The sequence below is a fragment of the Doryrhamphus excisus genome, chromosome 5, assembly GCF_030265055.1.
Source record: "Doryrhamphus excisus isolate RoL2022-K1 chromosome 5, RoL_Dexc_1.0, whole genome shotgun sequence".
Lineage (NCBI taxonomy): Eukaryota > Metazoa > Chordata > Actinopteri > Syngnathiformes > Syngnathidae > Doryrhamphus > Doryrhamphus excisus.
The window spans coordinates 22,983,198-23,007,500 of NC_080470.1; the positions used below are offsets into that span (position 1 = coordinate 22,983,198).

Here is a 24,303-nt window from a genome sequence, read left to right on the forward strand (position 1 = left end):
GACAAAAAGCCAAGGGCATCGGACATTGCTGGCCATAGCGAGGCCTTCAAAGAGCCACCAAGATACCTGATCCTCCAGACATTTAACCCTCTGGCGGTGGGCCTTCTCCCTGCTCTCCAGCGCCTGCTCGGCCTGCAGCTGAGCACTGCGTAGATGCTCCGTCTCGGCATCCAGCTCCTGATGATGGCGGACAGTGACCTCCAGGAGGCGCTGTGCATGAGTGTGCTCCAGCTGGCTGATATGGGCCTGATACACAGATACAAAAGGCTTTTTTGAACACTTTTTTTTTAGCTTGCGTCCTTTTTCACCAGCGAAAAATTGCAATCAAAGCGCTTTTAATGCAAATGTTGATCCGAAATCAGAGAATAAAGTAAACATCAAGCTAGCAGGAGGGTTTTAGAAGTGGTGAGAAGCCAATGTCAATCAAAAATAGACATTTTTATGGGAGTTTCTGTTATTCATCTTTTGGTGGTCCAGTCCAGGATGTCAGCTGGGATAGGCTCCAGCATACCCGCAACCCTAGTGAGGATAAGCGGCATAGAAAGTGGATGGATGGCACCATGGTCTCAAAACGTAACCCCTTTGAACAGCTGGGCTCGCTTGTGCAGCTTAGAGATGTGCATGTACCGCAGTGGAAATTTCATTCTTTCATTGTTTAAACGCAATAAAATGCAATAAAATAGACACACTACGGGAACTTGGGGCAAATATTTGATCGCTTTATTGACCTAGTTCCGGCTAATTGGGATTTGTGTCATCGTGACCTGCATCCGTCCCTCGCGAGCGATGTGTAACTTAAATCATTTATCAATGAACTGGAGCTGTTCAGTCCTGACCTGCAGAGCCGTCACCTGGTCCTGCCTCTCAGCCAGCTGGCGTTCCAGCCCGACCAGCGCCTGGCCCGACTGCTGCGTCTCCCTGGCGGCCGCTGCTGCCGCCTCCTCTGTTCGCAGCCTCTCCATCTCCGCCTGTTAATCGCGTGCAGCAAAGGTTCTCACACAGCACAAGTCACGTGATGAAAAGAAAATGAGGAAGGAAATTATTCATGTCAGCTTTTCCTTTCATCGACCAGAATTGTAACTGAAATAGTGGTTGCACACTAATATACACCTATACTAATACAAATACTACATTTCATTATAAATGATATTAACGTTTTGTATAGTGCACAGTGATTACTTCGACACCCACAGTCCGTGTGGTGCTGTTACATTGTGTGCCGCACATGTAAGTGAGATGGTCTCACCTTCTCCAACGTCTTCCTGAGAGCACCTTTGTCTTTTCCGAGCCGTGTCAGCACTTTCTCCATGTTGGCCTTCTCCCTCTGCAGCTTGTGCAGAGAACCTTGCAGATGTGCAACCTTGTCCTGAAGCTGATCAGCGTTTTCCCGCACCACCAGGTCTGCCTCCTGCTGCTGCTGCTTCAGACTCTGCGGCAAAAAGGCCTGTCACAATTGATCTGGTTGTAATGCCTGTGATGTCAGCATGTCTCACCTGATGGAGGGTCTGGTTGTGTTTCTCCAGGTCAGAATTGCGCAGCTCAGAGTCCTTGTGGGCTCTTTGCAGGGCCTGGGTCCGCTCTGTTAGCGAGTGGTTCAGCTTTTTACTCTCCGACAGGAAGTCTTGGGTTTTATCCAGACGATCCTGACATTTCACACAGTTCAAGGTCACTGGTTATTTTTAAACTCATCTCTGATCTTCCAGGCCGTGATGAAGGGTACCTGCAGGAGGCGACGGTCGTGCTCACTGGCCATCAGCGCTCGCTGCAGCTGGCCGTTCTGCTCCTGCAGCCTGCCCTCACTGGCCTGGTGGTTGCTGAGCGTGCCGGACAGCTTGCTCATCTGCTCGGTAAGCTGGCCCTGGTGTCTCTCAGCCCGGGCCAGCGCCGTGCTCAGTGTCTCTTTGCCGACCCTGAGTGCTGCGCACTGGTCCTCGCTCTCACTCAGCTTCTTCCTGACCTCCGTCTGCCTCTCCTGCAGCACGCCCGCCTCCGCCTCCAGTTCGGCAGCTCGGAGACGGGCCCGCTGCAGCTCGCCCTCCAGGGAGCGTTTTCCAAGCTCGAGGAGCCCCATTCTGTTCTGGGCCTCTTCCAGGGCTTCCTTCAGCCTCTGATGTTCTGAGTGCAAGTGAGACTGCGAGCCTTGCAGCAGATCTAGGTTGTCCTGGGAGACAATCAGTGTCAGTCAAAATCAAAGCTGTCTATAAGTGAATTGGAAAAGATGGGACATTTTCCAGAAAATAAGGGAAAATGAGGAAGCTGTGCTGCTCTGGCAGTAGCAGACAGGAACAGGAGAACAGGCAACGACTGAGGGCGATTCTTCTCTATGTACCCACCCTGAGTGACTTGGACTCAGCTTGGGAAGCCTGCAGAGCGGACCTGAACTGAAGCACCTCCTCCTCAAGGCTCCTCTTTTCCCGGTCAGCTTCTTCTCTGCACATGGAAAAGGAAGTGTGCGATTCCCGCAGTTGCTCTGTCATCTCTCGGTTAGCTGCAAGTCAAATAAACACAGTGTTCAAACATTGTCCTTTTTATTAACTGTGCTGTATATTTACAGGACAATGTGCACTTCCAACCTTCCTTCAGCTGCTTCAGGGACTTCTGCAGTTTGGCAAGCTCATTGCCAGATTTGTCTTGGACCTCTGACAGCTGCTGGCTTAAAGTGACCAGTTGAGCCTTGGACTCATCCTGTAAACAACAAATAATCGTTAGCGTGGATTCTTGTTGACTTATTGGTGAGACGTACGTACTCGCTCTCTTTGTGTGTCCCTCAGTTCCCGCTGCAGGTCCAGCAGGCCGGCCTGGATGGAGTCCAAGTCCAGTTCTTCATTCTCAGCGGACAACATAGAGAAGACAGTTAGGCTGTCTCCTCCTGAGTAGAGAGCGCACTCCCGTGTAAACCTCCTGACAGCAGTGTGTAAACTAGCAAGATGACTTCAAGACCAACCTTGAAGATGTTTCCTCTTGGGAGACATGGAGCGTCGGCGTGAGCGTCCTCCTCCATCAATGCCCACAGTGCAGCGCAGCGCCGAGCGCAATGTGGACAGTTTGTGTTCCAGGTCTCTACGCTGGCCGTCACACACTCCCAGTTGCCGCTCCAGGTCCTGGACGGCAGCCTCAGCATGACCGAGACGAGCGCTGAGCTCGCCGGTCTGCATGGCGGCGACCTCAAGCGCTTTCTGTAGCTTGACGGCTGCCTCTTGATGCTTCTGGTCACTGAGCCGCTGCTGAGCTTCTCTGGCCTGCAGCAGCTCTTGGCAGTGACGCTCGGCCTCCTCCAGTTCCGTCACACGTCTCTGCAGAGCTGAGACCTGCACCACGGCAAAATGACTCCTAAATGACTCTACAGTTGATCCCCACTTTTCCTTTGCCTCCCACACTTATTGAACACATTTAAAGTGTGGCTACTCACCACTAATGATAAGGAATGATAAGGTAAGAGAGTGAAGCATACATACATAGACATGTACAAATTATGGGCTGTATCCTGTACATTTTACCTGCATATTTATAAATCATTACCAACTTGATGGATGTTTTTAACCCAAAATCTGCATTGTCATTTAAATGAATGTGTTAATGAAAATTAACAAAATTGTACTCCACACACGACTACCTGACTGTGGGCTGCATCCCTGGCGGCCTCGCTCTCCAACAATCCTTGTTTCAGACTGAAGGACTGGCGACACGCCTCCTTCTTCTTCTGCTCCTCCTGACAAAGCTGCGCCTGCATGTGCTGCAGCTCCTGTTTCTGGTGGCTCTTCTCACCTTCCAGGACTTTCACCTGCAATAATAAATAAAAACAGTGTTCAAATTGACGTGTGTCAACGTTAAAAGAACTGTATGAGGGTTGCTCAGCTGACCTGTCTGCGCAACTCCTGCAGTCCTCTGCGGGCCTGCAGCCGGGACTTCTCCAGCTCCCTCATGCTGCTCCTGAGAGTGGACGCCTCCTGGTGCATGGAGCTTTTGCATTCCTCCAAAATGGAGGCTTTCTGCTCCTTCTCCTCCACTGCTCTCCTCAAACTGACAAAAGTTCCACAATGTGACAATGTTTACATAACCATCGGTTTTCCTTTTGAAAGGTGCCACATATAGACGACAACGTCAAAACTAATCTGAACACTTTGTGTTCACATATGAATGTGAATATGAATATGACTTCTCAGCGTGAACACTCATATACACTAATAATTAGGGGTGCGTGAAGTGAGGAATTATGACATCATACCGACAATTTCCATAGCATTTAAAAAATAGCTTCTATGAAAAAAACTGCTGTGGTGGAAAAATACATTTTACAGTACTTTTCTGTATTACTGTATTAGATGGAAAAATACATTTTACAGTACTTTTCTGTATTACTGTATTAGATGGAAAAATACATTTTACTGTACTTTTCTGTATTACTGTATTATATGGAAAAATACATTTTACAGTACTTTTCTGTATTACTGTATTAGATGGAAAAATACATTTTACTGTACTTTTCCATATGAATTATCTTATGCACTCAAAAGGCCATGGGTAATATACACAAATTAGAAGATAGCATTAGCAAATGGAGTGAGACTGAGGCTTAGACGGCATGGGGTGGTACTTGGTCATTGCCTTGCTCCAGAAAACAAGACAAAAAAGACAGAAAACAACAACCTCTCACACCCAAAGCGAGAATCACACCCCCAGACCAACAAGCCATACACAGAGCCCTTAGCAACTTGTCGCTATGCATAATTTGTGAAAGTTTGTGTATTAATTTGCTCCGTTTTTTTCTCTTTATGTTGTGCCTTTTTTTGCTTTCGGTTTGTTTTTAATTCAATGTTATTTCTACAATGTCCCACCGGCCAATAACAAATACTTGCTGCCATTAATGCAACTTCTGCTGCTGCATGGTTTTGCACCGTACTCAGTATATTTCATCCTTTGGCCATCTTTGCCAGAAGGCTTGGTTCTGCAGCTTTAGCTAGGTGACTATTTGACTAAAGGAGGAAAGTTTACATTTACATCTTAATGACCGAGGTACACTAACGCATTACCCAGTAATAATCGAGTTTTGGTGTTTGACCTGGAAAATATCATCAGGAAAGATGGATATGGTCGGCCGTATTGCAGTAGAAAATAGATGGACGAATTAAAATGCATAAGAAAGTTGTTGATTTTTAATATTTTTAACAGTGATTTCTGTGATGTTTACTTTAAAATGTTAGCAAACATACATTTTTATTGTGGTAAATGCTTGAGAGCCAGATACAGTCATCAAAAGAGCCCTACCTGGCTCCCGAGCCATAGGTTCCCTACCTCTGCAATACACTATCAAAACTTGCGGCCTCAGAAAGTACTGCACTGTAGTACACACTGTCCAAAATATACTTACTGAAGTGTACTGACAGAAGTATTCCAACTGAAACACAGCCAAAGAACAACACAATAATCTCACAGCTGAATCACTACTCTGTATTCAATGTAAAAATCGATCAAATGTCCTAGCTCTCCACCTGCTGTTGTCGCTCTCTGCTCGCTTGATGGACGCTCTCAGTTCCTGGTTGGAGGCTTGGATGGCCTCCTTCTCCCTGGTCTCATCATCTAGGAGCCGCCGCAGGTTCAGCACCTCCTTCCGCTGCTTCTCCTGCCCTTGAGCAGACTCGAGGAGGGCACGGCGGGCCTCCGTCAGCTCCCTCTGGCCTTGGCTGAGTCTGTCCTCTGCGTTCTGCAGCTGCACGCGAAGGCCCTCCAGCTTTACGTCCACATGATGGGAAAAGGACAGACAACAAGGAGATTTATTTTTTACAACCCGTGTGCAGAAAAGTCAACTTCTTGCGAATGCAAGGAATTTGCTTATAAAAATTAAGAATAGGAACGCAACATGGACAGCAAGTGGGAGTAGATTTTAGGTTTAGAGATTAAAATCTTGAATTAAATATAGATTTAGTGTTAGTAGAGGACATTATTATTCGTATTTCGATGAGATATTGTTTATTGCAAACATCCAACATGGCCCACCACCACTCACTTTTATGGAAGGCAAAAGAAGAACATTTTTTACAAGGAATGTTTTGTGGAAAAGGACTGGCCGCATTGCAGATTAACATGCCAACCTTGAATAACTTTCCTGGATAACATTTGGTTGTTTTGTTACCTCTGCCAGCAGCAAACTCTTGAGCACTATTTACATATGTATTACGTATTGATTGCTGCTTTGTTTGTAGAAACAACTTCACCGTTTTGCATGCTATTGCGAAGGGATGGACACAGGATAAAAATGTGGATCAAGGAATTTATTTTCACTTAACAGCGTTTGGGTCATGATTGCGTGACTGCAGTGGTGGGTTTAGCCCAGGGGTGCTCACACTTTTTCAGCATGCGAGCTACTTTTAAAATGACCGAGTCAAAATGATCTACCCACTACAAAAATGCAAAACATCTATTTATTTTCAAATGTATTGAGGATTAATTGTACGTACAACGTATGTTGATATACCTTACATAACCAAACGAGCCAATATTGCAAAACACACATAATTAACTATTAACATTTTTTGTAATTACCTGAGTTTACTTTGATGACTTGCACTGAATTGAACCAGCCAGGGATGCATAGTCCGGACAGTAGTTGCTGATAGCCAGGTTAGCCAGGCAAACGCACTTCGAAAAAGACATTGTGAAAAAAAAGTCCACCTCCCATTCCGTATGGAAGTGATATGTTTTTGCCTTTTTACTTGGTCCAGCTACTTCACTCATTTTAGTGACCATAAACTTTAGCGAGGGCTTAAAATCTAACGCAATTCGCCGACTAGCTTAGCACTTTGCATCGTTGTTTACGCATGAGCAGTGACCTAAAGGTCAAAATTCAGGTGTCATCTGACTGGTTGTCCTGTATGTCAATCAAGTAACGGGGATGGATGATAGGCTGACATCGTAAGTTCTGCTGCACTTAGAGACGTTGTTTGATTTGATTGGTCGCCCGAAGGGCAACATTCAGTTGTCATCTGAATGGCTGCCCTGTATATCAATCAAGTGACGGCATTGATGCGAGGATGATATTTTTTTAATGTCACGCCGCGATCGACCAGCGATCGACCAGCGATCGACCAGTACCACCTCCGCGATCGACCGGTAGATCGCGATCGACTTAATGAGCACCCCTGGTTTAGCCAATTTGGCGCCTTCCACCGGCCCCCCAATGCTGCTCCCATGAAGTGGATGAAGCCAAACCAAGTCACCAACATAGAGCAAGGGCCACAAACATAATGTGGCAAGCTTGAGTCCCACTGGAAATGGTCAAAGGCAGGAAGTCCTCTTAGATTGGCTTATGCCAGCTTGGCAAATACTCAACCACACAAAACTAGGGTCATCAACACCAACCACCTGACTCACAGTGCATCAAACAAATACAAGGCATGCACACTCTTGACCCAGGAACAGATTATTTCTACACTGCCTGGCCAAAAGTAAAGGTTAGCATCTCAATGTAGCTAAGCAATTATGTTTGAGCTGGTAATAATTATTCATCGCTTCTCCATTGTTAAACAATATGGGATAAAACGTGACAACAGAACAAAAGAAAATGAATTTGATCATTTTACAAGCCTCCATACACCGCCATGTACATGCATAAATAAGCAGGAGGTGTCACCTGGCGCTTCATAGAACAACGGCGAACAGAGTGAGGCCTCTTGTCAGTCATAGATAAAGTTGCTTTCTCTCTGTGGGGGAGGCTAGGCCACTATCCTACACACACAGTAGTAATGCAAGGTAATATAACAATGCTTCCAATGTGTGGAAATATTAATTAGCAAGGTGAGCCTATCAACACGAACAAGTAAGTATGCCAAATTTACACAAACGTGTGTAGAACAACAAAACAAACTTGCCCAGCTCAAACATATCCACCCGGCTCAGTTTTAGAAAAATAACCCCTACACACGAAGATGTGAGCTACAGCAGGAAGAACACAAGAGGAAGTTGATGGAGGTCAGCTACAAGCAGAACATGTGTCAGCTGGAGGCTAAACTAAAAGATGCTAGGCGATGCTGGGAAGAACTGCAAAACTAACAAAACTGGCAACACAGTTTGAGGCATTTGGTTGGCAAAGTAAATACAAACGGAACAGCAAAAAATGTGTGCATTCACAGAAAGTCAACGCAAAAGAAACGCTGCTCTTCAACACAACTGAAAAGTCAGCATTTCAAGAAATGCAGCAAATGTTAGACAGACAGTACAACTTGCCTGTGAGGACAATTCATTGTCAATTCCACAACTTTACAGAGTGAAAGATGACATATTACAAGAAATATTGCATTATAATATATATTATTTATTATATAATCTCTTAACAGTGGTTATTTGGTCCCCAAAATTGTTAAGCAATAATATCACTTATCGGCAGTTTAGCGTCAACACACCTGCATTATGTTTTGTGACTCGGTTAACTAAAAAAGTTTGCGTTTTTCACTGTATTTAATGTATAAAATGAACGTTAACATCTCGTCTTGTCTCATGCTTGTGGACACAATCTCATGCATCTCGTGAGGTGCTGGAAAACCTATTTGTCTGTTTCAGAAAGGTCAGATTATTGGCAATATTACAAATTTATACAATACTTTTTAGTATTATATGAACTGAACTGAAAATGATGCATGGAATGACTGTATCCATCCAATAAAGATACCCTGCTATTAATATCAGTACAGTAGGGCCCTGCTATTCACCGGGTTTACTTACAAAGATTAGTCTCTGGCTGTTGTAATTATTAGATTAGGTTCAGCTCTAGAATGCTCCCCTTCTCTCTTCAATTGTCATTGTTTGCACAGGACACAAACGGTGTTTAAGCCCTAAATATACCTCACACACTTATTCAACACATTTAAAGTATAAAATGTATATGTACTCGCCACTAATGAATGAACCACTGTGTAGCCTTTAGCCTGGTCATCAGGCTAAATCAGGCAGTCTATGTCTTTCTATTGTTTTCCTTTTGGGGGGAGAAATTACTACAAACTGTAAATAATTATTTCACAAAAAAGTAAGTATTGAAATTTGTATGATGTGAACTTTGTTGTAAGTAGGTTGTGTCGTTCATGTTTATCATCAAATAAATGACTTAAGCTTAAAAAAAGCCCCCACCATGATGAGATTGCAAACTGAGTTTGGGTCGGTGCTGTGAATGAGCTCATGTAAACAGAGCAGTGTGTAAATATGACCTATATTTATATTTGGCTTAATGGAGGAGGGAGGAGCCAGCTTATCAGGCTTGGGGATAAGAGCCGCTCAGGCCCGTAGCCAGCTCCTCGTCTCTTTGCTCAGCACGCAGTGTCAAGAGTCCACCGAGCGGCGTGATAAACAGCAGCACCCCAAAAGGACGTGGGGGAGGGAGAGAGGATGGGGAGGCCACACAAGAGGATTTTTTCTCATAAACTCTCATGTGAGGAATAACAAGCTGGAGCTGATCTGACCAATTAGACATTATCTCATTTCTTTCCCTTCTACTTTTTGGGGTGGGTGGACGTGAGGTACTGTGGGTGCAGTGTAGTGTTATATGGATGGGAGAGGGGATGACTGGGGGTGGGGGGTTCTCCCAGTGGAGCTTGCCTTTTGCTGTTACAAGAGGGAGAAAATAAACACTGACCCAACTCCCTGTCCTCCTTCCCTTGCCTACTGCCGGCTTATTTAAACAAGGAGTTAACACAAACTTTGATTTTATAATATGAAAAAAACCTCACACCTCCTCATAGTGATGCTGTTCAGCATGGTGTCACACACATTCATGTGAATGTCACTGATCTTCACGCCCGCAAACGAGATCAGATAATCTGACATTCATTCAAGCGAAGGAGGAAGCCCAGATTACATCAAAGATTCCTTCTTTTTATAAAAATACACTGAAAGTAAGGCGGCGCCAGCTCAGTCTTTTGCGCTCAGGCTCAACATAATCGGTGGCGTAGCCTTTAAATGGTGAAAATCGGTTAAGTAAAAAAAGACTTATGGTCAGTTATGTTTGCCATGATTGTGTCATGGTGTCGTCACATTATTTCTCATGTCTCATCCCTTTAAAAACAAAAGTAAAAAGCTTGTCATTAGTCAGTCAAAGCATGAACAGCCATTTGGTTGCACAGGGAGAGGGCGGCGGGAAAGGTGAGCCGTCTACATATTGAGAGGAGCCAGATGAAGCGTCTTGGGGGTCTGGTCAGGATGCCTTTCGGACGCTTACGTGTTCAGGGCATGTTGGAGAGACTGTATGTCTCTTAAACGAAAACTGCACTTCTTTCGGAATTTTGCCCATCATCCACAATCCTTATGTAAGACAGGAACACAAATGTTTTTCCTTTTTTCTGTGTGTTCTAATTATATAAAAAAACAAAAAAAGAGGCAGCTGAGTAATGGGACATCCCACTGCACCTATAAAGCCTTCTGAAAAAGCGCTAACAACACTCCATTTATATTATGTGACCTGCATATCAACCATGCTACAGACATTGATGTTATTATTATTATTATTATAGAATATTCTTACCATTGTTACGCCAAATAACTACATTCCTGGTGTAGTGACACCTTGCCACACCACATCAGCAAGCGACTAGCTTGCTAACGACTAGCTTCACCACATACTTTCAGCACCATTCGGCCACTACCGAAAGGTAACGCTACATGATCAGCATGATGCCTGGATTAGCCTGCCGCCATGTTTAATGTAACTGTCAGGGACAGACGACGTGTCCCACGAGGTGGTGTACGTGGTGCATGACGTACTACATTGTGGCCTCTGATGAGCAGTCCAGTGGGCTTTGCACATTTAAAGGCAATGAGAGGTGTTCATTTGATCGGTTACGATTACACTCGGTAGTGTTAAAATGTCTTACGCCTTCTCACCTCCCTCTTTGCCACTTGCGCTAGACTGTGCTGTTCACAAAAATTGCAAAGTGCATTGACCACAGGCCATTGGCGCGGCAAAGGCACGGCGCAAGGCAGGTGTGCCTGGTCTACCAAAACAGAGACCGGTTTGTCTTCGTGCATCGTTCATATGGCTTTTGGCGGTTTTGCTGGTGCCAGGTTTGTAAAAGTGTGTTATGTGCCACAAGTGGACCCCACATAAGTCATGAGTACGGCCAAAGCTTGTTCAGATATTTTGTACATCTTCCATGCACGACTCCTACACGGTCACCACAACTATATTTGCCACAAACAAAAAATATCACCAAAAATCACACTTCCTTAGGATCCCCCAAGTAGAGCTAAACAAAGTAGCCTGAGAGAGTTTTTAAGGTGAGATATACAGTTAAGATAAACACAAAGGTATGTTAAAAAGCTAAAAACTACCCTGGACAGCAAAGGGTCAACCGGCTCATGACTTGTAAATTTTCATTCATTCATTCATTCATTTTCTACCGCTTTTTCCTCATGGGGGTCTGGACTGGTCGCCAGCCAATCACAGGGCACATATAGACAAACAACCATTCACACTCACATTCATACCTATGGACAATTTGGAGTCGCCAATTAACCTAGCATGTTTTTGGAATGTGGGAGGAAACCGGAGTACCCGGAGAAAACCCACACATGCACGGGGAGAACATGCAAACTCCACACAGAGATGGCCGAGGGTGGAATTGAACTCTGGTCTCCTAGCTGACCGCTAACCACTCGACCGCCGTGCCGCCCCCCTTGTAAATTTAAAAATGTTGAAATAATGTAGATGGAGTTTAACTCCCAGGGACTGTGAGCATGGTATACAGAGATCCTGCAAAACTGTCCACACAGAGATGTTTCAATGGACGACATTTGACTTACATGCTAAAGACCAGGTCACTGCACAGCATCAGAATAATTCAAACCTTAAAAACAAAGTACTCGTGAGAATGCTTCAAGACCTGGAGGTGATTTGTTAGTGGGGGTCCATGTTCCTCTGCTAGGCCTCCATGCAACCTCATTTGCTACAGTATGACAGAGCGAGGACAAGACCATCCCCTTCCCTGCTTTTTTTTTTTGTATTGAAAATGAGACGTCCAGCAAGGATAAACATCGGCCTGCATCCTAAATCACAGCACAGCGAGCCTCTTTTAGCTTTATAGCCGCGCCTTAACGAGGTGACTGTGAACAGGCTATTACGCTAAAAAGCCGGGCGACCTTTGTGGACGCAAACCTGACCCTGAGCGACCCCCCCATACCCACCCCACCAAGCTCCCTCCGCCCCGCACACAGCTCAAGATTTACAGCTGAGAGTGGAACATTGTTGCTGCCAAAATCCCTTTCTGTAAATCCCACCCACTGAGTGTGTGTGTGTGTGTGTGTGTGGGGGGGGGGGGGGGGGTCTAAGCAGTGGACGCCAATCTTGAACTTGTTGAAGGGTATATTAACACCTAGTTAGAACAAAAAAGCTTTCTTTGTTCAGAATTTGTCACAAACAACACAAAAGCGTTGTAATGTGTATGCCAGGCCACTAGCGGGCGATGATGCAATGAAACACGTCACATGAGTACAGCAACCGTTTGTCCTCCTTGGATTGATACTATTTTACTTTGTAAATCCGTATTTAAAAGGTGTATTTTACTATTGTTGTGAAAATGAAGTACAGTCGTTCCTCGTTTGCAGTGAATTCCAAACCATCAAAAGTGAATTTCTGAAAAGTAGGAATCCTTATTTATGAATTAAATATTCATAGTTGGAGCATAAAAATGTGTTTCCAAACATCTAAATACATTTTTTACCATGATGAGATGCCTGCAGACATGGATTAACACCTATACAGTCAACTTTACACTCGTATTAACTAATATTGTAGACATGATAAGCGATAAGACATAACAATAATGCATAGCCCTAAGACAATCATTCATCCTCATTCATCCTCTCTATGACGCTTTAAGCATAGCAAGCCACCGAAACAACTAGTTAGCCTTCTATTATTATTATTATTTTAACCATAAGTAAGGGTCTGAAACTGAGTGGGGAAGAAATGCAAAGTAGGAAGCCAAAAACTTACCACTTCCTCAAGGATTGGGAGGAGAATTTTTGTTTCATTATGTGGAGTTAAGGTAATATATTGTCCGTTAAGGTAATGTTATTTAAGGTAATGTCTCATCAATGTAACATTACAGATGCCTAGTGACCAGTGTAGAATAATATGTATGACTTGTCTTTATTTATTTTTGACTAATTATATGCAATAGTAAACCACGAAACAGCAATGACTTAGCAAATAATACATTTTTCAAAAGTGATGCAGTGATGTTAGAACAATATATGCTAGTCCTGCCAGCTAGCAGTCTGAAGTGACGCAGGTGTTCCTCCAGTGCTGTGTCTACATAATCCACACTGCTTGGTGTAACAAGCTAAAGCAAGGTGTCTGGGCATGTGAGTCTGCCCTTCACTGTCTCTGTCCCTCATAGGAGGATGAGATCAACCCTCCCCTCGCATATGTGGTTGTCTATATTAACTAACATTGCAGCATGAGACTCTCTCTCTACGCCGTCGGATCAGGTTGTATTGATTTGTCTCCTTGCATGGAAGATTTATTAAATTGAACCTCTTAGAAGTTGTCTTGTCTCTCATCAATTTGGGAGCTGGCAGCCGATTTTCCCTTGACACATGCTATGCTTTCACATTCATTATAAATTATTACCGACTTAGGGTGGATGAGATGCGTTTTGTGCATTAAAGTAATAATAATTATAAATATGTATACATTTGTATTAATTGTTAACCAATAACAATATTCATAAAATAATTTTTTCTGCAAAAGCTAAATCACATCTAAGGATGTACTGTACTTTGAAGTTTTGAAATGTTTGTCTTTTCAGGCTCCAAAACAGTTGTCATATATAGCAAAGCCAAAAGGACAATTTTTTATCCGCTTTTCACATGACAGCGTCACGCAAATAGTCTTTAAAGCTCTCCAGCATGAGCCAAAATCAACAGAGGTCTTTGGTAAATGGTTCCCTCTCGCCCTGGCACTAATTGGTACAAACGGCCTCTCCCAGTGGAAGCACATCCAAGGCCTACGCGTCTCACGCCAAGTCAAACACGCCTGACACGCCTGACATCTGGTCCTCTTCTTTGGGACTTCATAAGAGCTTTCTCACCTCGTGCTGGGCGACTTGGTTCTGTTGGCTCAGTTCTCGGACCTGCTTGAGCCGGCCCTGCTCTGTGACCTCGTGAGAGTTCACCGACGCCTCGAAATCGTCTCGCAGCTTCTGCATCTCGTGCCGGATGATGGATATTTCGTTCTGGAAAACAACAAGTTGACATGGACAATTCCATTTGGCACACAAACCTTGCAACACACTCGATTAGTGATTTGGACCTTGTCCTGCTCCTGTTTAGTGAGAGCCTCTCTCCGGGTGCGCTCCAGTTCTGAGGTTGCTGAGTCCAGATCCTGCTGCAGGCCTGACATCTTCTCCGCCATGGCAGCCTTTTCTGCCTCCTTCTGGGACAAAGCCTGATCACAACAGACACAGTGAAGACCAGTGAACTAATTACTATTTGTAATAATTTTGTAAACATACTGTCATACTGTCATAGTAACAGTGGAAATACTGTCAGGAAAATATGGTGGACCGGTCTACTGTGCTCTTATCATTATTAAAAAGTGCCCTCCATTAAAATTGATCCAACATTATCCCTAAAATACATAACTATTGTCTAAAATGTGCACACGGTCACTACTTTCTGTTCAGCGCAAAGTAAGCTTCAAACTAAGGGTATGGCAGCACCTTACAAAATGCACCCATTTAATTATTAATTTGTTAGATTGGCCATCAAAATAGGGATTTGCGCAATCAAGACATACAACAACATTAGCGCAACAGCTCTAAAAAGATAAAGAGTATCATGTGAAACATGTGAAAACACGAGAATTTAAATTAAATTAAGAAAAATGGGGTGGCACGGCGGTCTTTGTGTGGAGTTTGCATGTTCTCCCCGTGCATGCGTGGGTTTTCTCCAGGGACTCCGGTTTCCTCCCACATTCCAAAAACATGCTAGGTTAATTGGCAACTCCAAATTGTCAAGTATGAATGTGAGTGTGAATGGTTGTTTGTCTATATGTGCCCTGTGATTGGCTGGCCACCAGTCCAGGGTGTAACCCGCCTCACGCCCGAAGACAGCTGGGATAGGCTCCAGCACCCCCGCGACCCTCGTGAGGAAAAGCGGTAGAAAATGAATGAATGAAGAAAAATGGCAGCTGCACGGTAGATGAGTGCGCACCTACGAGATCACACAGCTAGGACAGCCGGGTTCGATTCCACCCGCAGCCATCTCTGTGTGGAGTTTGCATGTTCTCCCCGTGCATGCATGGGTTTTCTCCGGGTACTCCGGTTTTCCTCCCACATTCCAAAAACATGCTAGGTTAATTGGCGACTCCAAATTGTCCATAGGTATGAATGTGAGTGTGAATGGTTGTTTGTCTATATGTGCCCTGTGATTGGCTGGCCACCAGTCCAGGGTGTGCGAAGACAGCTGTGATAGGCTGCAGCATGTCGGCGACCGTCGTGAGGATAAGCGGTAGAAAATGAATGAATGAATGACTTATGATACTAGAGATCATCACCTCCTGTTTGTCACTCTCGGCCTGCAGTAGGATTTGCTTGCACTGCTGCTGCACTCTGTGAAGCTCCTCCTGTGCCTGCTGCACCTCCTTCTGGCTGCGGGATACTGACTCCTCATATTGAGCACGCAGCTGGTCCTGCTGCTCTGTCAGCTCTGCACAATGCTGCTCCTGTGCGGAACCACCATGACATGAGCCCTCGCGCTCCTCCATCATCATCTTGTTGTAGCATCAAACCTTGAGTCTGCGTTCAGCCTCCAGCTGCTCTCTGTGGTGTTCATCTCGATTCATCAGGCTCTGTAGGGCGTTCCTCTCTGCCTGGGCTAACTTCTCCTCCAAGTTGCTTCGCTCCTGTGCAGCATAAGCAAGCTGGCACTCTGCATCCAGATGCACCTGTGCAACATCACCTGGACACACAGGTGGCGATTATTTACATCGAGATGATCCAGAATGAGCATGGTTGTTTTTGCACTTCAGCTTCATGTAACACCACATGGGATTCATGTGTAAAATGCTGGGAAAATCAACTCCATGCATCCAGAAAGCCCAGCTGTGGAACAGCTCATACTTGAAATATGGTCCTCTGGTGGACCCTTTGTAAGCTCCATGGCCAGAGGGGTTGGCATGAGGCAGGGGGGGGGGTGCCGTGAGGCTCTACTCACGCGTCAAAGCCTCATTAGCCGACAGCAAGCTCTGCCGCTCGGCGTCCACACGGTTGCACTCAGCCTCCAGGGATGAGGAAAGCTCCTGGCTCTCGAACAGGCCCGTCTCCAGGGATTGTTTCTCAGCTCTGGAAGGTTGTGGAAAAGACGTTTGAAGCATGAGGTGTGGAAGCTCGTAAACTCCAAGGAGCCGCTGAGAGATTTCCATAGCGTGTTATTTAAATGCTTTCATTACGCATTCTTACAACTTTGAGAGAGCCACGTTTGTAAGTTAGAGAGAAAAATGACACAAAAAGCAAAGGCTTCCAGGGATGTTGGGAATGAGCCAAGAAAGGACCCATTTCATTTTGATCTTTGACCCCTAAAAAAGTCACATTATAGGTGGTCCTCATGTTCTGACGCTTTGTGGTTTATATTGCCTCACAGAAATTATAAATACTGTACAAAAAAACACAAGAAGTAATTATGTGTGCACAACGCAAGAATATGTAATAGGGTGTCGCTACACTGAGGAAAATCTATGTCAGTTTTGTTCTTTTTAGTCGACTTTTTTCTCTTTATTATGTTTCCCAAGTGGGAGGCATACTCTCCTCAAGAAAAGGGAAAGTGAAAAGTAAATTGAAATTAAAGATGGGAAAAGGCTGAGAACATGGCGAAATCAACACTGGCTGCATAATTTGTTGACGCCACTGACACACTGCGACCATTGTGAGGGATAACGACGGTATCTTCGAACATGTGAAAGCATCTGCCCCTAAGAAATGGATCGTGACAACTAGGTGGTGTAATTATTGTGACTTATTGTGAATTATTTCTCCCTCCCTTGCAACACCCCTTTCAGTGTGCAAGACAACGTACAACGTCCTTGATAATGTTTATGAGTCTACCATATATGACACTCGATGCAACGCCTCCAACCCCAGCATACCAACCTGAGTGCGAGCAGCTCCTGCATGAGGCCACAGGTCTTTCGCTCGGCCGTGCCGAGTCGGACCTCCAAGGCAGCTTTGTCCTTGGCCATCTCCTCCTTGTCAGCACTGGCTCTCTTGAGGACTGTGGTGTGCACCTCCAGCTGCTTCCTGCTCTCATGCAGCTCCTCTGACACGCTCTGAATCTGTCTGCTCACCTGTATTTTTCATATTTCATTTCAAAACAAGAACATTTTTTAATTGTATTTCAACAAACGATCCAAGTAGTTTGGTGGTTAAAATGAAGCACACGATGGATGAGTTTATAATGGAAATGAGCAACCTCTAATATTTATTATATTTATTCCACTGCAGCAGAAAATTTAAAAGGCAACAATCAGAGTAATTTGATTTCCCTCCAGGCTAAACGGAAGTCATACTAAATATTAGCACACCACATCTCCCAACCTGGATGAAACATGAGCTTTGTGCACTTTTTTAATGCTCTGCTCATTTATTTTCACAGATAGGTTATCTAAAACTGTTTGGATGGAATTTGTCAATTTGTTTAGTTAGGTAAAAAAAAACTACCTGAGATCAACATGGAGGTCCTGGTTTCACATTCAGGACAGATAATAAAGCCAGAGAGGATTCTTTTCATTCTTCAGCCGGCAAAAATCTGCTTTGGTTCAGCGAAGAATGAGAACACTTGTGGTGCAAATTTACGAGTCTCTCTCTGAAAGCACTCTGATCCTTTATTTATCTTCCTCACATTTGTGCATTAGGATCTCTTCCCTATTCCGTCCCTGGTGACTCGTAAACGACAGACCTAGGCCATTAATACTGCGCTGGACATAAGAAAATATGATAGCTGTGTGTACTTAATCGAGATACATTTAAAGAAGACAATAATGATACTCCATGTTATTTACTACCTAGTCTTCTTCTCTGCAGTAGCACATCTGTTTGTTGTGTCTTCAAGGACCACCAGAGAGTGACAGGTTCAGTTTAAAGGACACATAAGGAGGTGAGGTCTCAGACCTTAGAGTGCTGCTCCAGGTTTCGGGCGTTCTCCTTCTGCAGGAGGTCCAAGTCTCCCTTCAGCTTGTGGCAAGTGGCCTGCAGGTGATGGTGTGAACTCTCCAGGGCTTTCTTCTCTGTGAACAGGTTCATCTTCTCCTGTAGCAGCCGTGACACCTCCTCCTGTGACGACACTCTTTCTGCTTCTGCCTCCCGCCGTTGGTCACTGAGCTGCGCCTTCTCTGCTTCAGCCTACAGAGCACACATGAAACACTTTGGTTGAGATTAGTGTAAAAGCAAATCATTTTTCACGACGCAGAACTAAAAATGGTAAGTGTGAATGCACCCCTTGCATGTGACAGCACGGCCACTCACCTGCAATAGGAGGCGGCTGAGCTCCACCTTGTCTTTGGCCAAGCCTTCACTGAGGGCGGCCATCTTGGCCAGAGAATCTTTCAAATCCGCCTCCTGATTTTGTAGCTTGGTGACGACTGACTCCTGCATAGCGCCGTGACACTCCATCTGTCGAGTGCATCATCAGTCAGACGCTATTGTTGTACTACGAGAGTACGCACGGTACCCATCATGGTGGTCTACCTTGCCCAGAGCCAAAGCAAGGCTGGCTTTGTCCTCCAGCAGCACCTCCTTCTCCAAAGTGATCCGACTCAGTGCCTCCTTCACTGTTATCAACTCCTTGCGTAGATCAGAGTGCTTCCCTTCCAGCTCCTCCAGGCTCCTCTCACTGGAACACATCACATTCTCTCATACCGTTTCATCATCACACATTGTACAAAGAAAGCCCCTAAACAACAATCCATCTGGTTTTGAAAGATGGAGCAACATGGGCGCCAAAGGCCATGTTGCAGAGGGACTTAGCTGCTAGTTGGATTGCATGCTCTACTCCAATTCTCAGCTAATCACATTTTAAAGCAACAATAAGTGGAAATGTACCTCTGTTACATGAGTGCAGTAATGTAATGAAAATGACTTTTTAACACGTGGTACTGATCTCAAGTCCAAACATGTTCAAAAACATTCCGTGGTCTGTGCCCTTACGCACCCTCGCTGGGACTCAACACGCTGCCATGTTAACTGTAGTTCAGCGTCCTCCCTCTGCTGCTGAACGAGGTCATGCTGCTTATGGAGCTCCAGCGTCGAGCTCCGCAGGGTCTCCAGATCGGCGCGCAGAGAGTCCGCTTCCTGGTACACTCCCACCAAACGCTGCTCCACTCTGCACTTCTCACTGGGACATACATAACAACAATAATTAAAAATTGTGAATTTTTGCTCATGCAAAAATGTAGTGGTATAAAACTACTTGGATAGTCAATAAAAGGCGAGCGAAACGATGAAGGTCTGGAAGCAAAAAGGTTGACATTGTCGTTGTTGACGTTCCAAACTAGCTGGAATCCGTGCACTTTACAGGGGTTGCTGGTCTAGAGGTGCAAGAGGTCCCAGGTTCACGTCCCGGACCTTCCTTTAAGCCCTTCTTACTAAGTATAATACATCATCATTACTGAAGGCTTGCAGTCTAAAATTGGGGAACAGGGTTTCTCTGTCTGGGTACTCATGTTGAACAATGCAGTCAAGTCAAGGGTCTCTAACGGCCATTGTCAATGACTGGAAGAGGGCTAAAGGAGGGCTTGGTCAAGGGTTGAACACAGAGATCCTATTTGTGACCCTGACCCGGAGGACAGAAAATCTACAGTCCTTTGTGGTTTACACAGACCTGGATGGTAGACAATCGACAGACACTGTCGGTACTCATTGAACAATGCAGACTGTTAGCAAGTCAAGGGTCTCTGCTGGCCATGCTCAATGACTGGAATAGCTTTGCAGGAGGGCTCGGTCCCGTTTTGAACACTGTAACACTTATCCATCCATCAATTTTCATAAATTTTTCTGCACACAGGGCTCGTTGGTCTAGGCGTATGATTCTCGCTTAGGGTGCGAGAGGTCCCGGGTTCAAATCCCGGACGAGCCCTTCAACTGGAATCGTGTGGCTCAGTTGGTCGAGAACGTTTTTAACAAACAAGGAAAGTCCAGTTGCCTCAACTCAACCTTTGTGGTTTACCCTGACCTGGAAGACAGACAATCTACAGACACTGTCGACCTCACTGAATTAAAGTCTTGTGGCTCAGTGAACTTCAGAATTTCTGACTGAGTAGTTTGGATAAGAATCCTACCGCCAATTCACAAGCACCTGAGTCCTTTGTGGTTTACCCTGACCTGGAAGACAGACAATCTACAGGAACTATGGGTACTCATTGAACAATGCAGACTGTTAGCAAGTCAAGGGTCTCTGCTGGCCATGCTCAATGACTGGAAGGCTTTTGCAGGAGGGCTCGGTCAAGTTTTGAACACTGTAACACTTATCCATCCATCAATTTTCATAAATGTCTCTGTACACAGGGCTCGTTGGTCTAGGCGTATGATTCTCGCTTAGGGTGAGAGAGGTCCCGGGTTCAAATCCCGGACGAGCCCATCAACTGGAATCGTGTGTCTCAGTTGGTCAAGAGCGTTTGGTTAAAAACGTTTTTAACAAACAAGGAAAGTCCAGTTGCCTCAACTCAACCTTTGTGGTTTACCCTGACCTGGAAGACAGACAATCTACAGGTACTATGGGTACTCATTGAACAATGCAGACTGTTAGCAAGTCAAGGGTCTCTGCTGGCCATGCTCAATGACTGGAAGACTTTTGCAGGAGGGCTCGGTCAAATTTTGAACACGGTAACACTTATCCATCCATCAATTTTCATAAATTTTTCTGCACACAGGGCTCGTTGGTCTAGGCGTATGATTCTCGCTTTGGGTGCGAGAGGTCCCGGGTTCAAATCCCGGACGAGCCCTTCAATTGAAATCGTGTGTCTCAGTTGGTCAAGAGCGTTTGGTTGAGAACGTTTTTAACAAACAAGGAATGTCCAGTTGCCTCAACTCAACCTTTGTGGTTTACCCTGACCTGGAAGACAGGCAATCTACAGGTACTGTGGGTACTCATTGAACAATGCAGACTTTTAGCAAGTCAAGGGTCTCTGCTGGCCATGCTCAATGACTGGAATAGTTTTGAAGGAGGGCTCAGTCAAGTTTTGAACACCGTAACACTTATCCATCCATCAATTTTCATGAATTTTTCTGCACACAGGGCTCGTTGGTCTAGGCGTATGATTCTCGCTTCGGGTGCGAGAGGTCCCGGGTTCAAATCCCGGACGAGCCCTTCAATTGAAATCGTGTGTCTCAGTTGGTCAAGAGCGTTTGGTTGAAAACGTTTTTAACAAACAAGCAAAGTCCACTTGCCTCAACTCAACCTTTGTGGTTTACCCTGACCTGGAAGACAATCTACAGACACTGTCGACCTCACTGAATTAAAGTCTTGTGGCTCAGTGAACTTCAGAATTTCTGACTGAGTAGTTTGGATAAGAATCCTACCACCAATTCACAAGCACCTGAGACCTTTGTGGTTTACCCTGACCTGGAAGACAGGCAAGCAACAGGTACTGTAGGTACTCATTGAACAATGCAGACTTTTAGCAAGTCAAGGGTCTCTGCTGGCCATGCTCAATGACTGGAATAGTTTTGCAGGAGGGCTCGGTCAAGTTTTGAAGACTGTAACACTTATCCATCCATCAATTTTCATAAATGTTTCTGCACACAGGGCTCGTTGGTCTAGGCGTATGATTCTCGCTTTGGGTGCGAGAGGTCCCGGGTTCAAATCCCGGACGAGCCCTTCAATTGAAATCGTGTGTCTCAGTTGGTCAAGAGCGTTTGGTTGAAAACGTTTTTAACAAACAAGGAAAGTCCAGTTGCCTCAACTCAACCTTTGTGGTTTACCCTGACCTGGAAGACCTACAATCTACAGGTACTATGGGTACTCATTGAACAATGCAGACTGTTAGCAAGTCAAGGTCTCTGCTGGCCATGCTCAATGACTGGAAGACTTTTGCAGGAGGGCTCGATCAAGTTTTGAACACCGTAACACTTATCCATCCGTCAATTTTCACAAGTTTTTCAGCCTGCAGGGCTCGTTGGTCTAGGAGTATGATTCTCGCTTCGGGTGCGAGAGATCCCGGACGAGCCCTTCAATTGAAATCGTGTGTGTCAGTTGGTCAAGACTGTTTGATTGAAAACGTTTTTAACAAACAAGGAAAGTCCAGTTGCCTCAACTCAACCTTTGTGGTTTACCCTGACCTGGAAGACAGACAATCTACAGACACTGTCGACCTCACTGAATTAAAGTCTTGTGGCTCAGTGAACTTCGTGATTTCTGACTGAGTAGTTTGGATAAGAATCCTACCGCCAATTCACAAGCACCTGAGTCCTTTGTGGTTTACCCTGACCTGGAAGACAGACAATCTACAGGTACTGTGGGTACTCATTGAACAATGCAGACTATTAGCAAGTCAAGGGTCTCTGCTGGCCATGCTCAATGACTGGAAGACTTTTGCCGGAGGGCTCGGTCAAGTTTTGAACACTGTAACACTTATCCATCCATCAATTTTCATAAATTGTTCTGCACACAAGGCTCGTTGGTCTAGGCGTATGATTCTCGCTTTGGGTGCGAGAGGTCCCGGGTTCAAATCCCGGACGAGCCCTTCAACTGAAATCATGTGTCTCAGTTGGTCAAGAGCGTTTGTTTGAGAATGTTTTTAACAAACAAGGAAAGTCCAGTTGCCTCAACTCAACCTTTGTGGTTTACCCTGACCTGGAAGACAGACAATCTACAGACACTGTCGTCCTCACTGAATTAAAGTCTTGTGGCTCAGTGAACTTCGTAATTTCTGACTGAGTAATTTGGATAAGAATCCTCCCACCAATTCACAACCACCTGAGCCCTTTGCGGTTTACCCTGACCTGGAAGACAGACAATCTAAAGGTATTGTGGGTACTCATTGAACAATGCAGACTTTTAGCAAGTCAAGGGTCTCTGCTGGCCATGCCCAATGACTGGAATAGTTTTGCAGGAGGGCTCAGTCAAGTTTTGAACACTGTAAGACTTATCCATCCATCAATTTTCATAAATTTTGTTGCACACAGGGCTCGTTGGTCTAGGCGTATGATTCTCGCTTTGGGTGCGAGAGGTCCCGGGTTCAAATCCCGGACGAGCCCTTCAATTGAAATCGTGTTTCTCATTTGTTCAAGAGCGTTTGGTTGAAAACGTTTTTAACAAACAAGGAAAGTCCAGTTGCCTCAACTCAACCTTTGTGGTTTACCCTGACCTGGAAGACAGACAATCTACAGACACTGTCGACCTCACTGAATTAAAGTCTTGTGGCTCAGTGAACTTCATGATTTTTGACTGAGTAGTTTGGATAAGAATCCTACCACCACTTCACAAGCACCTGAGACCTTTGTGGTTTACCCTGACCTGGAAGACAGACAATCTACAGGTACTATGGGTACTCATTGAACAATGCAGACGGTTAGCAAGTCAAGGGTCTCTGCTGGCCATGCTCGATGACTGGAAGACTTTTGCAGGAGGGCTCGGTCAAGTTTTGAACACTGTAACACTTATCCATCCATCAATTTTCCTAAATGTTTCTGTACACAGGGCTCGTTGGTCTAGGCGTATGATTCTCGCTTCGGGTGCGAGAGGTCCCGGGTTCAAATCCCGGACGAGCCCTTCAATTGAAATCGTGTGTCTCAGTTGGTCAAGAGCGTTTGGTTGAAAACGTTTTTAACAAACGAGGAAAGTCCAGTTGCCTCAACTCAACCTTTGTGGTTTACCCTGACCTGGAAGACAAGCAATCTACAGGTACTGTGGGTACTCATTGAACAATGCAGACTTTTAGCAAGTCAAGGGTCTCTGCTGGCCATGCTCAATGACTGGAATAGTTTTGCAGGAGGGCTTGGTCAAGTTTTGAACACTGTAACACTTATCCATCCATCAATTTTCATGAATTTTTCTGCACACAGGGCTCGTTGGTCTAGGCGTATGATTCTCGCTTTGGGTGCGAGAGGTCCCGGGTTCAAATCCCGGACGAGCCCTTCAATTGAAATCGTGTGTCTCAGTTGGTCAAGAGCGTTTGGTTGAAAACGTTTTTAACAAACAAGGAAAGTCCAGTTGCCTCAACTCAACCTTTGTGGTTTACCCTTACCTGGAAGACAGACAAGCTACAGACACTGTCGACCTCACTGAATTAAAGTCTTGTGGCTCAGTGAACTTCAGAATTTCTGACTGAGT

General features: G+C 45.1%; 1 protein-coding gene and 8 non-coding genes across 9 annotated transcripts in view; 8 read left to right on the forward strand and 1 right to left on the reverse strand.

The window, feature by feature from the left end:
* Nucleotides 1-24,303, reverse strand: part of crocc2 (ciliary rootlet coiled-coil, rootletin family member 2) — a 50,721-nt gene that overhangs the window by 3,139 nt on the left and 23,279 nt on the right. The window contains exons 14-36 of the mRNA XM_058072926.1: nucleotides 19,186-19,368; nucleotides 18,723-18,867; nucleotides 18,501-18,647; nucleotides 18,147-18,377; nucleotides 17,130-17,323; nucleotides 16,198-16,325; nucleotides 15,773-15,942; nucleotides 15,539-15,706; nucleotides 14,294-14,428; nucleotides 14,073-14,216; nucleotides 5,490-5,728; nucleotides 5,369-5,395; nucleotides 3,861-4,020; nucleotides 3,614-3,781; nucleotides 2,945-3,308; nucleotides 2,748-2,869; nucleotides 2,574-2,685; nucleotides 2,334-2,488; nucleotides 1,721-2,161; nucleotides 1,494-1,643; nucleotides 1,247-1,429; nucleotides 837-968; nucleotides 67-246 (exon numbers count right to left, since the gene is read on the reverse strand). Coding sequence (XP_057928909.1) covers nucleotides 67-246; nucleotides 837-968; nucleotides 1,247-1,429; nucleotides 1,494-1,643; nucleotides 1,721-2,161; nucleotides 2,334-2,488; nucleotides 2,574-2,685; nucleotides 2,748-2,869; nucleotides 2,945-3,308; nucleotides 3,614-3,781; nucleotides 3,861-4,020; nucleotides 5,369-5,395; nucleotides 5,490-5,728; nucleotides 14,073-14,216; nucleotides 14,294-14,428; nucleotides 15,539-15,706; nucleotides 15,773-15,942; nucleotides 16,198-16,325; nucleotides 17,130-17,323; nucleotides 18,147-18,377; nucleotides 18,501-18,647; nucleotides 18,723-18,867; nucleotides 19,186-19,368 — 4,078 coding nt within the window. The remainder of the gene's footprint in view (nucleotides 1-66; nucleotides 247-836; nucleotides 969-1,246; nucleotides 1,430-1,493; nucleotides 1,644-1,720; nucleotides 2,162-2,333; nucleotides 2,489-2,573; nucleotides 2,686-2,747; nucleotides 2,870-2,944; nucleotides 3,309-3,613; nucleotides 3,782-3,860; nucleotides 4,021-5,368; nucleotides 5,396-5,489; nucleotides 5,729-14,072; nucleotides 14,217-14,293; nucleotides 14,429-15,538; nucleotides 15,707-15,772; nucleotides 15,943-16,197; nucleotides 16,326-17,129; nucleotides 17,324-18,146; nucleotides 18,378-18,500; nucleotides 18,648-18,722; nucleotides 18,868-19,185; nucleotides 19,369-24,303) is intronic.
* On the forward strand, nucleotides 20,038-20,109 carry trnap-agg (transfer RNA proline (anticodon AGG)). The gene has a single exon. It is a non-coding gene; the product is annotated as a tRNA-Pro (tRNA).
* trnap-ugg (transfer RNA proline (anticodon UGG)) lies at nucleotides 20,903-20,974 on the forward strand. Its single transcript has one exon. It is a non-coding gene; the product is annotated as a tRNA-Pro (tRNA).
* On the forward strand, nucleotides 21,268-21,339 carry trnap-cgg (transfer RNA proline (anticodon CGG)). The gene has a single exon. It is a non-coding gene; the product is annotated as a tRNA-Pro (tRNA).
* Nucleotides 21,778-21,849, forward strand: trnap-ugg (transfer RNA proline (anticodon UGG)). Its single transcript has one exon. It is a non-coding gene; the product is annotated as a tRNA-Pro (tRNA).
* Nucleotides 22,643-22,714, forward strand: trnap-ugg (transfer RNA proline (anticodon UGG)). The gene has a single exon. It is a non-coding gene; the product is annotated as a tRNA-Pro (tRNA).
* On the forward strand, nucleotides 23,157-23,228 carry trnap-ugg (transfer RNA proline (anticodon UGG)). Its single transcript has one exon. It is a non-coding gene; the product is annotated as a tRNA-Pro (tRNA).
* On the forward strand, nucleotides 23,671-23,742 carry trnap-cgg (transfer RNA proline (anticodon CGG)). The gene has a single exon. It is a non-coding gene; the product is annotated as a tRNA-Pro (tRNA).
* Nucleotides 24,036-24,107, forward strand: trnap-ugg (transfer RNA proline (anticodon UGG)). Its single transcript has one exon. It is a non-coding gene; the product is annotated as a tRNA-Pro (tRNA).